The sequence below is a fragment of the Torulaspora delbrueckii genome, chromosome 2, assembly GCF_000243375.1.
Source record: "Torulaspora delbrueckii CBS 1146 chromosome 2, complete genome".
NCBI classification, from domain to species: Eukaryota; Fungi; Ascomycota; class Saccharomycetes; order Saccharomycetales; family Saccharomycetaceae; genus Torulaspora; species Torulaspora delbrueckii.
Genome location: NC_016502.1, coordinates 367,908 through 379,480, shown reverse-complemented (window position 1 = coordinate 379,480; position 11,573 = coordinate 367,908). Strand labels below are relative to the sequence as shown.

Sequence of the window (11,573 nt, the reverse complement as noted above, 5' to 3'; positions counted from 1 at the left end):
TTTTTTATTAGAATAGATTGAACCACTACTCTTCTCTCATATCTGTGCTTATACAGTTGAACTGCAGTTGATTTGTTGTGCCCAATTTTTAGTCCAATTGAAAAAACTAAAAATATTACAATATAATATAATATATCTTTCAGAATGTCCCCTTCCAAGATGAATAGATCGGTAACTGATGTTTCCGAAGTTGAACAGAAAATTAGAGATGAATTGTCGTTGTCTAATGAAGTTATTACTATTAGACGTAATGCTCCTGCAGCAATTTTGTACGAGGATGCTTTGAACGAGAAGAAGACTACTATTGCATCCAGCGGTGCGCTTATTGCGTACTCTGGTGATAAAACTGGTCGTTCCCCTAAGGACAAACGTATTATTGAGGAAGAAACTTCTAAAGACAATATCTGGTGGGGTCCAGTTAATAAGCCATTGCCTGAAAAGACTTGGTCTATTAACAGAGAAAGAGCAGCCGATTATTTGAGAACCAGAACCCATTTGTACATTGTGGATGCATTTGCAGGTTGGGATCCTCGTTACAGAATTAAAGTTCGTGTGGTTTGTGCCAGAGCTTACCATGCGCTTTTCATGACAAATATGTTGATTAGACCTACCGATGAGGAATTGGCTCATTTTGGTGAACCTGATTTCACGGTTTGGAACGCTGGTCAGTTCCCTGCTAATTACCATACTCAAGGTATGTCTTCCAAGACCACTGTGGAAATCAATTTCAAGGCAATGGAAATGATCATTCTTGGTACTGAATATGCTGGTGAGATGAAGAAAGGTATTTTCACCGTTATGTTCTATTTGATGCCAGTGCACCATAATGTTTTGACTTTGCATTCATCTGCAAACCAAGGTATTCAAAAGAACGATGTAACTTTGTTCTTTGGTCTAAGTGGTACTGGTAAGACTACTTTGTCTGCTGATCCACATCGTAAATTGATTGGTGATGATGAACACTGTTGGTCCGATCATGGTGTTTTCAACATCGAAGGTGGTTGTTACGCCAAATGTATTGGTTTAACCGCCGAAAAAGAACCAGAAATCTACAATGCTATCAAGTTCGGTTCTATCCTAGAGAATGTCGTCTACGATCCAAAGACTCGTGATGTGGATTACGAAGATTCTTCGATTACTGAGAACACAAGATGTGCTTACCCAATTGAACACATTCCAAGTGCCAAGATTCCATGTCTAGCAGATTCTCATCCACAAAATTTGGTTCTATTGACTTGTGATGCCTCTGGTGTGCTACCTCCAATCTCTAAGTTAACTCCAGAACAAGTCATGTACCATTTCATCTCTGGTTACACCTCGAAGATGGCAGGTACTGAACAAGGTGTCACTGAACCAGAAGCTACTTTCTCATCTTGTTTCGGTCAACCTTTCCTAGCGTTGCATCCAATTAGATACGCAACGATGTTGGCAAAGAAGATGTCTGAACATCGTGCTAATGCTTGGTTGATCAACACTGGTTGGACTGGTTCCTCTTACGTTGCAGGCGGTAAGCGTTGTCCTTTGAAATACACAAGAGCCATTTTAGATGCTATTCACGATGGTTCTCTAGCCAAGGAATCCTACGAGACTTTACCAACTTTCAACTTGCACATCCCAACAAAGGTTAATGGTGTTCCAAAGGAATTGTTGAATCCATCCAAGAACTGGGTTGAAGGTGAGGCCAAGTACAACACTGCTGTCAACAATCTGGCCAAATTGTTTGTTGAAAATTTCAAGATTTACCAGGACAGAGCTACTCCAGAAGTGTTAGCCGCTGGTCCTCAAGTATGATAGTCATTTTTACAACATATATATATATATATTCATAACGAATGTCCATCTGGCAATGGGCACAATACATAGGATATTCTAAATTATTTACTTATTCTTTCTTCGCGCTCCTATTGAAAGTTCGTGGTAAAGAGGTTGGCGGTTGCATAGTACCACGAGTTGGAAGCTTGTGAACTTGTGACAATTTACCATGAGGAATTGGTCGCGTGGTTAAATGGTACATTGTCGTGTTTGATGGGGCCATTGTTGTCATAGATGGTGGCTGTTTCTTCTCACTTTCTGCATTCTCATAAATTGGTAATTTTTGACCATTTCTATCGCTGATCCATGGATAAAACCCTGGACCAAACCAGAAATGTTGCACTACTGGGAATTTTTTCAGTACTTCAACGTAATACATTTTCAACAGCCCAGATTGCACTTTGGACCATGTCTGTACAGTCGATGCGATATCGTAGAGCATCGAAGAGTGCTCGGAGAAGGGTCCTGACTTGACATGAAATATGAAATCGATAGCCTGACAGTATAAGTTTGTATCCGCGTAGTCTTGAACCAGTACCTTATTCTTGACGTCTCGTGGGGTCATTGGAACCGCTGGATCGCTACTCCATTGAGAGCTTCCCAAGATGTAAATGATGTGGAAGTGATCATCGAGCCCCCATACGCCATGGGACCCTGCTGGCTCTAAAGTATAGGTGAGAATCAATTTTCTTACGAGCTTGTAGTATGTGTCAAATAGCAATAGAACATCCTTCCCACTAAACTCGCTTGTCCATAGTCCCAACATGTCTAGGGCCCCCAATACTGCCAAAAAAGAGAGTTCATGACCAGTCCCGTAATCGAGCCTCGTTGAAGACCCAAAACTGTTCCCCAGGTAGTAGCTCAGCTCAGGAATGCATTTGTGGTAATCTTGTGGTAGCACTTGCTGCAACAACTCTGTCAGATTAGCATCCAGTTTATCATGCCAATCCCTACAGGCCAAGTTCCCATACCTTCGAGGTCCGGAAAAAGGGGGAGTCTCATCCACTAGCTCAGAAAGCCTCGAAAGTAATGACACTACACGGTTTACCACCTCTATCCCGGAAGGTTCGTGCACTATGGGTTGTCCATGAATCATCCGAGCATATTTCTCCAAATGATACTTTAACCTATCGATAGCTACCGATTGTTGGAAATCTGATGCACCTTGACTATCAAAGATACATTTCACCGGTGACTCGAACTTTGTTTGGCTGATATCGATGCGTGGTTCGCTTATCATTGTCCTGTGGTGTTGTCCTTAGTGCTGAAGATGAGATGAGCTCGATCAAATTAATAAAGATCAAGTACAGAGAAAGAGAATGTTAGAGCAGGTAGAATGAAAGAAATTGGTTCTAAGCAATACGAAGAGAGTAATACGAAAGTCCCGTCAAAGGCTACGAAATGTTTCTCAGTCTCTTTACCCTCTAGGTAAGCTACAAATGCGAAAGTAAAGAATTTATGGGTAATTGATACTACGGAATTGATTCCAATAGCTATTGACTCTTCCCTCGCTCAATAACTACTCGACCTCTTTACTTACCTCTTTCCTTGCGTTAATAGATAACCTTAAAAGCTCGGACAAAGGTTTATCCAACTAACAATCACTTCAAGTTAGGCGAAATAACGCAAAAGAATGAATAAACCTGGCTACAGAGGTATTCTACTCACGGGAACCGATGGTTCCCAATCACCATTGAACGTCAACGATAATGAGCCTGCTGGAGGAGTTCAGTTCGACTCTGAACAGTTGGAAAGGGGCCGGTCCCGTACTAAGATCAGAAACAACGGTAGTTCGCAACTATCAGCAAGTAGTTCAAGATCCAGGAGTCGCGCGTCAAGTCGTATTCGAGATGAGGAATTCTTGAAATGGACTGTGCTGAGACGAGATCCTTCGATGAGACTCCAGTTGAACCAGAAAGACGACAAGAAGAGCAGAGATGAACAAAGTGATGACGAGGACAGTGAAGAACTTGATTTGGAGGATGATGTGTCAGATGAGGAGCAAGTGACAGATGTCGATAACGATTTCGATATTGATGAAGAGTTCCATTACGACCTTGGGATGAAAGTTTTGCCCAATTTCGTACAAAGTCTAAACGACGTACTGGACTCTAGCAAGCAATGGATTCGTGAATTTCGTGCTAACACTCAAGAACCAGAAATTCCACTCGCAACATTGGCTGGTGGCTACAAGCGTGCCATGTTGCCCCTCTCCAAGGGCAAAGGTTCCACGACCGACAGATCTTACATCCTATGCTCGGATCTGACCAGTGAATCCCAATACGCCCTCACCTACGTCATGGGGGCTCTAGTCTCGAACGGTGATACGCTCTACGTGGTTCATTGGGACAATCAATCGTCCAGCGACGCAGATGCCAAGCTACAAAAAAACATCCTCACGATTCGCGAGAACGTCGAACACATGTTCGATAGCATCGGTGCAGTGATCGAAGATTTCGATGTCGTTGTGTTGTCACTACAGCACCCTTTTCCAAAACAATTACTCACAGAAATGATTCACGGCCTTCAGCCGGTTGCCCTGTGCTGTTCGCTATCGATGATCCTTTCTACACTACAAAACTACGTCTGCTCCGTCCCAACCTTGGTCATACGGAAGAAACTCAAGAGAGCCAAGAAGAAAGGAATCAGTGAATGAATACCATTCGTCGAATGGCCATCTCGCGAGCCAGAGCACCTCCCATCACCATTCTTTCACTCAATCTCACAGCCACCGCGGTCCTCCAGTTCTTGCAGATCCCCACGGGACTCAATGGCTTGTGGATGGTTTGATTCTCGCGAATATCGTTGGTTGATGGTCGCTGCTGGGTTCCGTTCGCCCTGAGGCGACAGAGCGGACAGCAAAACGTGAAGGGATGAAAAAAATCGATATAAAGAATGGCTGAAATCGAGACTTTATTGCTAACTAATGGCCACTCGAGTAATCCAAGAGTATTGATCAAGCCTTGAGAGGACTAATAGAAGATGTTTGCTCGTGCTGGGAGGTCCCTATGGCCCAGAGCGGTCGCTTTGACGGCAGCCGCAACGGTTGCCGGAATGGGTGCTGTGAAATATAATGATAGTGTTGAACAGAGGCGAATTGCCAATGATGTGGCCTTGCAGTCTGCTGTGGATACACCGAATGTTAAATTACCTTCAAGGGAAGATCTGTTGTCGAAATTGTCCAAGACAGATCAGTTCGATGTGCTTGTGATAGGGGGTGGAGCTACCGGTACTGGATGTGCTGTGGATGCGGCTACTCGTGGTTTGAATGTTGCATTGGTTGAAATGCACGATTTTGCATCTGGTACGTCTTCAAAGTCTACTAAGATGGCTCACGGTGGTGTCAGATACTTGGAAAAAGCAGTCTTCCAATTATCAAAGGCCCAGCTGGACCTTGTCATTGAAGCTCTGAATGAGAGAGGCCATATGTTGAATACTGCCCCTCATCTTTGTAAGATTCTTCCCATTATGATTCCTGTTTACACCTATTGGCAAATTCCTTACTTCTATGTGGGGTGTAAGATGTATGACTTGTTTGCTGGTTCGCAGAATTTGAAAAACTCTTACCTGTTGACTAAGAGACAGGCCGCTGATATTGCTCCAATGTTGGACCCTACTACTTTGAAGGCAGGTCTAGTGTATCATGATGGTTCTTTCAACGATTCGCGTATGAACACAGCTTTGGCTGTTACAGCTATTGAAAATGGGGCTACTGTGCTCAACTACATGGAGGTGAAGCAATTGATTAAGGATAAAGAGACTGGTAAAGTTCAAGGTGCATTGGTCACGAACCGTGAGACTGGTGAACAGTTCACTGTTAAGGCAAAGGTTACAGTGAACGCTACAGGTCCATACAGTGATAAATTGTTGCAAATGGATGAAAACAAAGATGGTAAACCCGATCCTACAAAACCTCTTCCAAATGCAACTATTTCCACAAAAGTGGCAGTAGAGAACCCAAAGATGGTTGTGCCATCAGCTGGTGTTCACATCATCTTGCCCTCTTTCTACTGTCCCAGAGAAATGGGTTTGCTTGATGTCAAAACTTCTGACGGTAGAGTCATGTTCTTCTTGCCATGGCAAGGTAAAGTGCTTGCAGGTACCACCGATATTCCTATGAAACAAGTCCCACAAACCCCTACTGCTGCTGAATCCGATATTCAGGATATCTTGCAAGAATTGCAACACTACATAAAGTTCCCCGTCAAGAGGGAAGACGTCCTGAGCGCTTGGGCTGGTATCAGGCCATTGGTCATCGATCCAAGAAAGAGCCAAGGTAATACTGGTGGTTCCACCCAAGGTTTAGTCAGGTCCCATCTCTGCTTCACCACTGATAACGGTATGGTGACGATTGCAGGTGGTAAATGGACTACTTACAGAGAAATGGCCGAAGAGACGATCAACGAAGTCGTAAAAGTGGGTAAATTCAACGTTAAGCCATGTATCACTCGTAAATTGAAATTGAGTGGTGCAGAGAACTGGAATCCAAATTTAGCTGCTCTATTGGCTCAAAAGTATCATCTATCGGGAGCCATGTCTAACCATCTATCGGAAAATTATGGTACTAGGGCACCATTGATCTGTGAAATGTTCCAGGAAGACGAAAGAAATCAACTGCCAGTGACTTTCGGTGGTAGAGAAAACGTTACGGTTTATGGAAACGTTAACTTCGACTCGTTCCGTTACCCTTTCACCATTGGTGAACTAAATTACTCTGTCGATTACGAATACACAAGAACAGCCTTGGATTTCCTAATGAGAAGAACTAGATTTGCCTTCTTGGATGCCAGACAAGCACTGGATGCCGTCGAAGGTACTGTCACAGTAATGGGGGACAAACTCAATTGGGATTCCACTAGAAGGAAGCACGAGATTGAGAAATCCAAAGAGTTTATTAGAACCTTCGGTGTTTAGAAGTGTTAATGAGATTAATGAGACCTTAATGTTTGCCATTCAGCACGCTTTATCTGATATGTGTATATAACAAATCCCTTGAATAATGAATGATATATTTTTTAAAATACACTATTAGATCATTATTTTTCGTAACTATTTATTTAGTCCAAACGTTCATAGAACAGAACGTAGACATCACTACTTGATACTTTTAAAATGCCTTGGTCTATATTACCATGCTTAGTCTCTTCTTTGACAACCTCATCATCAAAGTAGTACCATTTTTGTCGACCTTTATCCAATTTATGCATTGGCTCTTTATTGACTAACGATGTATAATGTCCACTGATAAGATTGCCGGTATGATTTACAACGGCGTAAAGTCTGTATCTGGCTGTTTCGTTATTTTTAAGGATTATGTTTAATACTAGCGGGTAGGTGACGATAGTGTCGTTTTTCTTCGTCAAGTCATAGTAAAATCTTGAGAGATGGATAATTAAAACGGGTGGAAGAAAAATGAAATTCAGAGTTTTTTTAGTGGATAATTCCTTGCTCTTCCAATCTTCCATGGCTAAAGGAAATTTCGTGCTTCCCAGCATTCTAAATGGAGATTTTGATCTCTTTGACTTGGAGTGTATACGGAAGAATCCGCTTTTACTACGTCGTTCCTCTCCAAGTTCTGATTTTTTCTTCTTCTTAGACTTCTTCAAATGGTTGGGACCCATGTCAGTGACGGCAGAACCACATTTTGGGCAATCCCAGGCGTTTTCTCCTGAAAGTATCTCGTCATTGGTGAACATGTTGATGCAATCCTCCAACTTCACTCTCTTGGCCCTTGAAAAAGTGGAGGTAGATGGTTTTGGAATAGCTAAAGAAAGAACATAAAATGTGGAATAGCTAAACGATGAATTCCCGCACCGTTGACACTCCAGTATGTTCTCGATCTGTCCCTGAAATATGTGATCAATGGGAGCAAGACCATTTCCAATCACGCTTTCCTCAAACCATTTCTTATACTCCTTACCGTTGACATCCATTTGATGTTCATCATATAAAAGCAAGTCGGGATACTCATTAGCCACCGCGGCTTGATTTGACAGTTCATCATGTAATCTATCAAGAGTAACCATTAAAAATTCTTGCGTATCTTGTTGGTCATCTGGGATTCTCAAATCTGGTCTCAGATGATCCAGAACTTTGAGAAAACTGGTAGGAACCACAGAGCAACCACCATTGATATACATCTTTCTGAATAAAATGTTGAAAGATTTGGAAAGTTGAGGCCTATTACTATAATTCTGATTGAAGAACTCTTCGAATTTTCCTGAGACAAATAAATCTCTGAACTTGGTGGTAGCAAACAGACATTGAAGCATGCTATTGATGTAACAAGTATTCCCCAGGTTCCTGAGTCCAGTGATGGAGAGAGAAACATAAGTATTAGAGCTTTTTTCAATAGTTGGGATCGAATAGTGCCTTTGTAAGCTCAGACGCTGATCATGTGGATGTGTATGCAAAGGTCTAGATCCGATAGCCTTTCTGGTTATTCTAGTGGGCCTAGTCGTTTCTACCGAATGATCATCCACTGCAGGCGGCTCTTCTGGATGAGTTTCCAACGATACCTTGGGAGGAATAGGAGGCGGCGGCGCCGCCGGAGGTTTTTCGGTAGGTACAGGAACGCTGATAGGCGGTGGAGGTGGCGGGCGCTTTCTAATGCGAGGTGGTATTGCAGGAGGCTTCCAGGAAGGCAGCTCAGGAGTTCTTTTGCTCGATGTATCAGGTAAAGCCTTCTTGCTTTCACCATAAGGTCTATAAATATAATTGTCCATATTCACCCCATGGTCAACCGAGTAATTCTTCATGATTTTCTTCCATTTCTCGTATCCACCAAGTAGATGAGTTGGTAAAGACCGCAGGTTTACCGTGGGGGACGCCGTCAATAGATAAAACAATGTGAACATGTAGTCGTAATCAATGGTCATGTAAGTCTTCATATCGGTGTAGTAAACAATGTAATCGTATGAGCCTCTTTCAAGAAATGCTGGCTTTTTGATGATTTCATCTAAAGTGGCGGCATTCGAAATCGGTGTATTTGTTTTCGGATCCCAAAGCTGACGTGGGTCTATCTCAACTGTAGTGGGTGCAATAATGTGATTGACTTTTGATCTTTTCGATAATCTAAAGTCAATCAACAGTAATTTTTCGCTCTCTTCGGAGCTTGACAAAATTGTGAATAGCTCTGGTGCTGTAATAATGCTTTGCTTCTGCAATCTTTCTAAACCTTGAGTAAAATCTTTTGATATCGATGGCATGTGGTCATCCGACCCTCCTTCAAACATATAGACGGAATGGTATGAGTCCTTTCTATGAGTTGTTTGTCTATCCACGTTTGCATTCCAGAGGGTCTTATTGAAACCAAGTTCATCATAGTGACTGTTACCGTCCTGCCCAGAAATGTCCAACTCTTCAATAGGGTACGGAGTAGGCCCCATAGCACTTGCTCTTCTAGACAGGGCCTTCCTCGAAGTAGAGATAGCGAGCTCTTTAGTAGCCATTGGTTGATCCAATGCCATAATCGATGGAGACAGAGGTGTTGCATCCAATGCAATCCTTAACTGATCGTTAGGCTCCAAAGGTGGAGCAGTCCATACTGGCGAAGAGTCCTCATCATTCTGAAGGTTATTCATGTCTTCCCGACCCTGTTCTGACTTGGAAGCCGCCTGATGATCACCAAGCGGCAGCGGATTCTCGTTATGAATGTTGAGGTTTGTCAGACGAGACTCAAAATTGCGATCTGGGACAGAGTAAGCTCTCGTGCGCGCCTTTTGGTGTTCAAACTCTTTGAATTCTCTTGCATTCCTATCCAGAATAGAATCCACCTCATCTTTCACCATTAGTAGCACGTTGGTCATATTAGCTTGATTCTGATACATCTTCATAAGATCATTAAATATGCTGTAGGATTTATTCCTAGTCTGAAATTCGATCGATTGAGGGACAATCAGATAAAGATAATAACAACCAATAATGAATGCAGTCAATGCATCCTGATTATTTTTCTCATGCAGAAATTGCAAGTATGATTCAAACAGATACTCTGTATGTTCCAACAGATCCAGCAGTTTTTCCAATTTAGACTGTGTGAAGTAGTGTTTAATATCATCCTCATATAAATTTTGAACACATCGGAGGAGCTCGTTAGAGTACTCTGGAGTAAAAGATACCTCTGTGTCTGCCATTCTCAAAGCGGTCTCCTTATCACCACCTTGAATTTTGCCAAACTTTAGGCTAAAAACCCAGGCTCAGTCGAACCTGAGGTAAGAAAAAAACAAGCTTTGCAAATCGCAGACTCTTTGAAAAGCCTATCGACTTGATTTGAGGTCTGATCTGTCTACATCAAAGCCTTGAAGAGGCCACTTTGGTTGAACTTACTAGTCCTCCGTAATCACCAGCGATTTACCCGGTTTGATCGACAAGTTAATAAACTTTAATGAGTAGAATTAAAAGTCGTATTATAGGTGTTTTGGTGCTCTTACTACCATCCCGTAACATCATGGTGGGTCCTTAAGTGTACTGTAATTTTTATTTAGTCATACTTTGGGCTTCTTTGCGGTTGGTTCCACTTCGGACAAGTTTTCTGGAGATGATCGTTTCTTGGACTCCAAGATAACCTTCTCATATTGTTCCTGAATTCTCTTCTCTATATGATCCATTAGCTCTTGCCTCACTTCACCAGATTTTATCAATTTGTAATCATAAGGATTTGAAATTTCATCGGGGTTTTCTGTGGGTTCCGTTGGTCCTGTTGGTTCCTGGATGATGCTGTTGATGTCAGAAGCACTGATCTCCAGTTTCTCCCTCTTGTTACTCTTTAAATCGAAGAAATTTTCCTCTATGATGCGGTAGTCAGTGAATATATCTTCGAACCTTTGAGCAGTGACTTGCGTCGGGAATTTCCTAGAAAAGAAGTTGACGGGAAATTGGAACTTGTCGTCGACAAGCTTCTTATACTGGAGACCACAATATATAAGAGCCAGTGCGACGAATGTGTAGCCATCACACAGCAGGGACACCGGCTGTGTAACTGCTTGTACGATGAAATTCCTTGCTTCTTGCAAAATCTTTGGGAAGACTTGCTTGAAATCTTCGGGTAGGTCATAGTCTCTGTTTAAACGATAGTAACCGCTGAACATATCTTCGACCAATTCCTTGGGATTTTCAATATTCAAGTCAAATCCGAACGAGCACAATATTTTTTTCTCGTTTTCTACCAATCTATCTCTTACATCCCATTTCACTTTATCCATGTTCTGCTTTGATCTTAAACCATTCAAATCCTTGACTAAGAATTCGCAGGTAATCTTTACGTATGCCTCGATTGGTCTGTTGTTCTCCATTGTCTTACAAGCTGTCACTAAAATAGCCTGGGAGATGTGAATACAGTCCGTTAATGTGTTCGGTAAGCCGTAGACATACCAATATCTGAAGAAAAGGATACACGCTGCGGTATAAGTGTGATCGAATAGGTTTAGTTTCTTCTTCGCTGTGTAGAAATAAATTAAGCACTTTTCCATGCATCGTTTCATCTCAGCTGTTACCTGTGGATTACTTCCCAATTTCTCGATGACTTCTTTACAAGTGAATGTCCATGGATTCACAGGTATTTTTATCATATCAGGCCAAAGTAGCCTAGAGTTGAATTCCGCTTTAGTCTCTCCATGATTGCTCGATTTCGATCGATCCATCGATGCACTTTGTGAACTGCGCATCATGGCATTCGTCGATGAAGTACCGTCTGGATTACTCATTTTCCTCTGGACAAAAGGGTGTCAATCAAAAAAAGCCCTTTAACTCAATTGAATGGC

At 42.2% G+C, this 11,573-nt stretch overlaps 6 protein-coding genes across 6 annotated transcripts; 3 read left to right on the top strand and 3 right to left on the bottom strand.

The window, feature by feature from the left end:
• Nucleotides 1-144: 144 nt before the first annotated feature.
• Nucleotides 145-1,791, top strand: PCK1 (phosphoenolpyruvate carboxykinase PCK1; the record flags this gene model as incomplete). Its single annotated transcript, XM_003679504.1, has 1 exon — nt 145-1,791. One exon carries the CDS (start codon nt 145-147, stop codon nt 1,789-1,791), a length of 1,647 nt encoding a protein of 548 aa, XP_003679552.1.
• Nucleotides 1,792-1,882: 91 nt separating this feature from the next.
• Nucleotides 1,883-3,052, bottom strand: RRD1 (peptidylprolyl isomerase RRD1; the record flags this gene model as incomplete). The annotated part of the gene is made up of 1 exon (XM_003679503.1): nt 1,883-3,052. One exon carries the CDS (start codon nt 3,050-3,052, stop codon nt 1,883-1,885), a length of 1,170 nt encoding a protein of 389 aa, XP_003679551.1.
• A 393-nt stretch (nt 3,053-3,445) lies between these two features.
• Nucleotides 3,446-4,468, top strand: IMP21 (Imp21p; the record flags this gene model as incomplete). Its single annotated transcript, XM_003679502.1, has 1 exon — nt 3,446-4,468. The coding sequence occupies one exon, from the start codon at nt 3,446-3,448 to the stop codon at nt 4,466-4,468; it is 1,023 nt and encodes a 340-aa protein (XP_003679550.1).
• Nucleotides 4,469-4,794: 326 nt separating this feature from the next.
• Nucleotides 4,795-6,726, top strand: GUT2 (glycerol-3-phosphate dehydrogenase; the record flags this gene model as incomplete). Its single annotated transcript, XM_003679501.1, has 1 exon — nt 4,795-6,726. One exon carries the CDS (start codon nt 4,795-4,797, stop codon nt 6,724-6,726), a length of 1,932 nt encoding a protein of 643 aa, XP_003679549.1.
• Nucleotides 6,727-6,869: 143 nt separating this feature from the next.
• Nucleotides 6,870-9,947, bottom strand: UBP7 (ubiquitin-specific protease UBP7; the record flags this gene model as incomplete). The annotated part of the gene is made up of 1 exon (XM_003679500.1): nt 6,870-9,947. One exon carries the CDS (start codon nt 9,945-9,947, stop codon nt 6,870-6,872), a length of 3,078 nt encoding a protein of 1,025 aa, XP_003679548.1.
• Nucleotides 9,948-10,298: 351 nt separating this feature from the next.
• Nucleotides 10,299-11,516, bottom strand: BUR2 (Bur2p; the record flags this gene model as incomplete). The annotated part of the gene is made up of 1 exon (XM_003679499.1): nt 10,299-11,516. One exon carries the CDS (start codon nt 11,514-11,516, stop codon nt 10,299-10,301), a length of 1,218 nt encoding a protein of 405 aa, XP_003679547.1.
• Between the last annotated feature and the right edge of the window lie 57 nt (nt 11,517-11,573).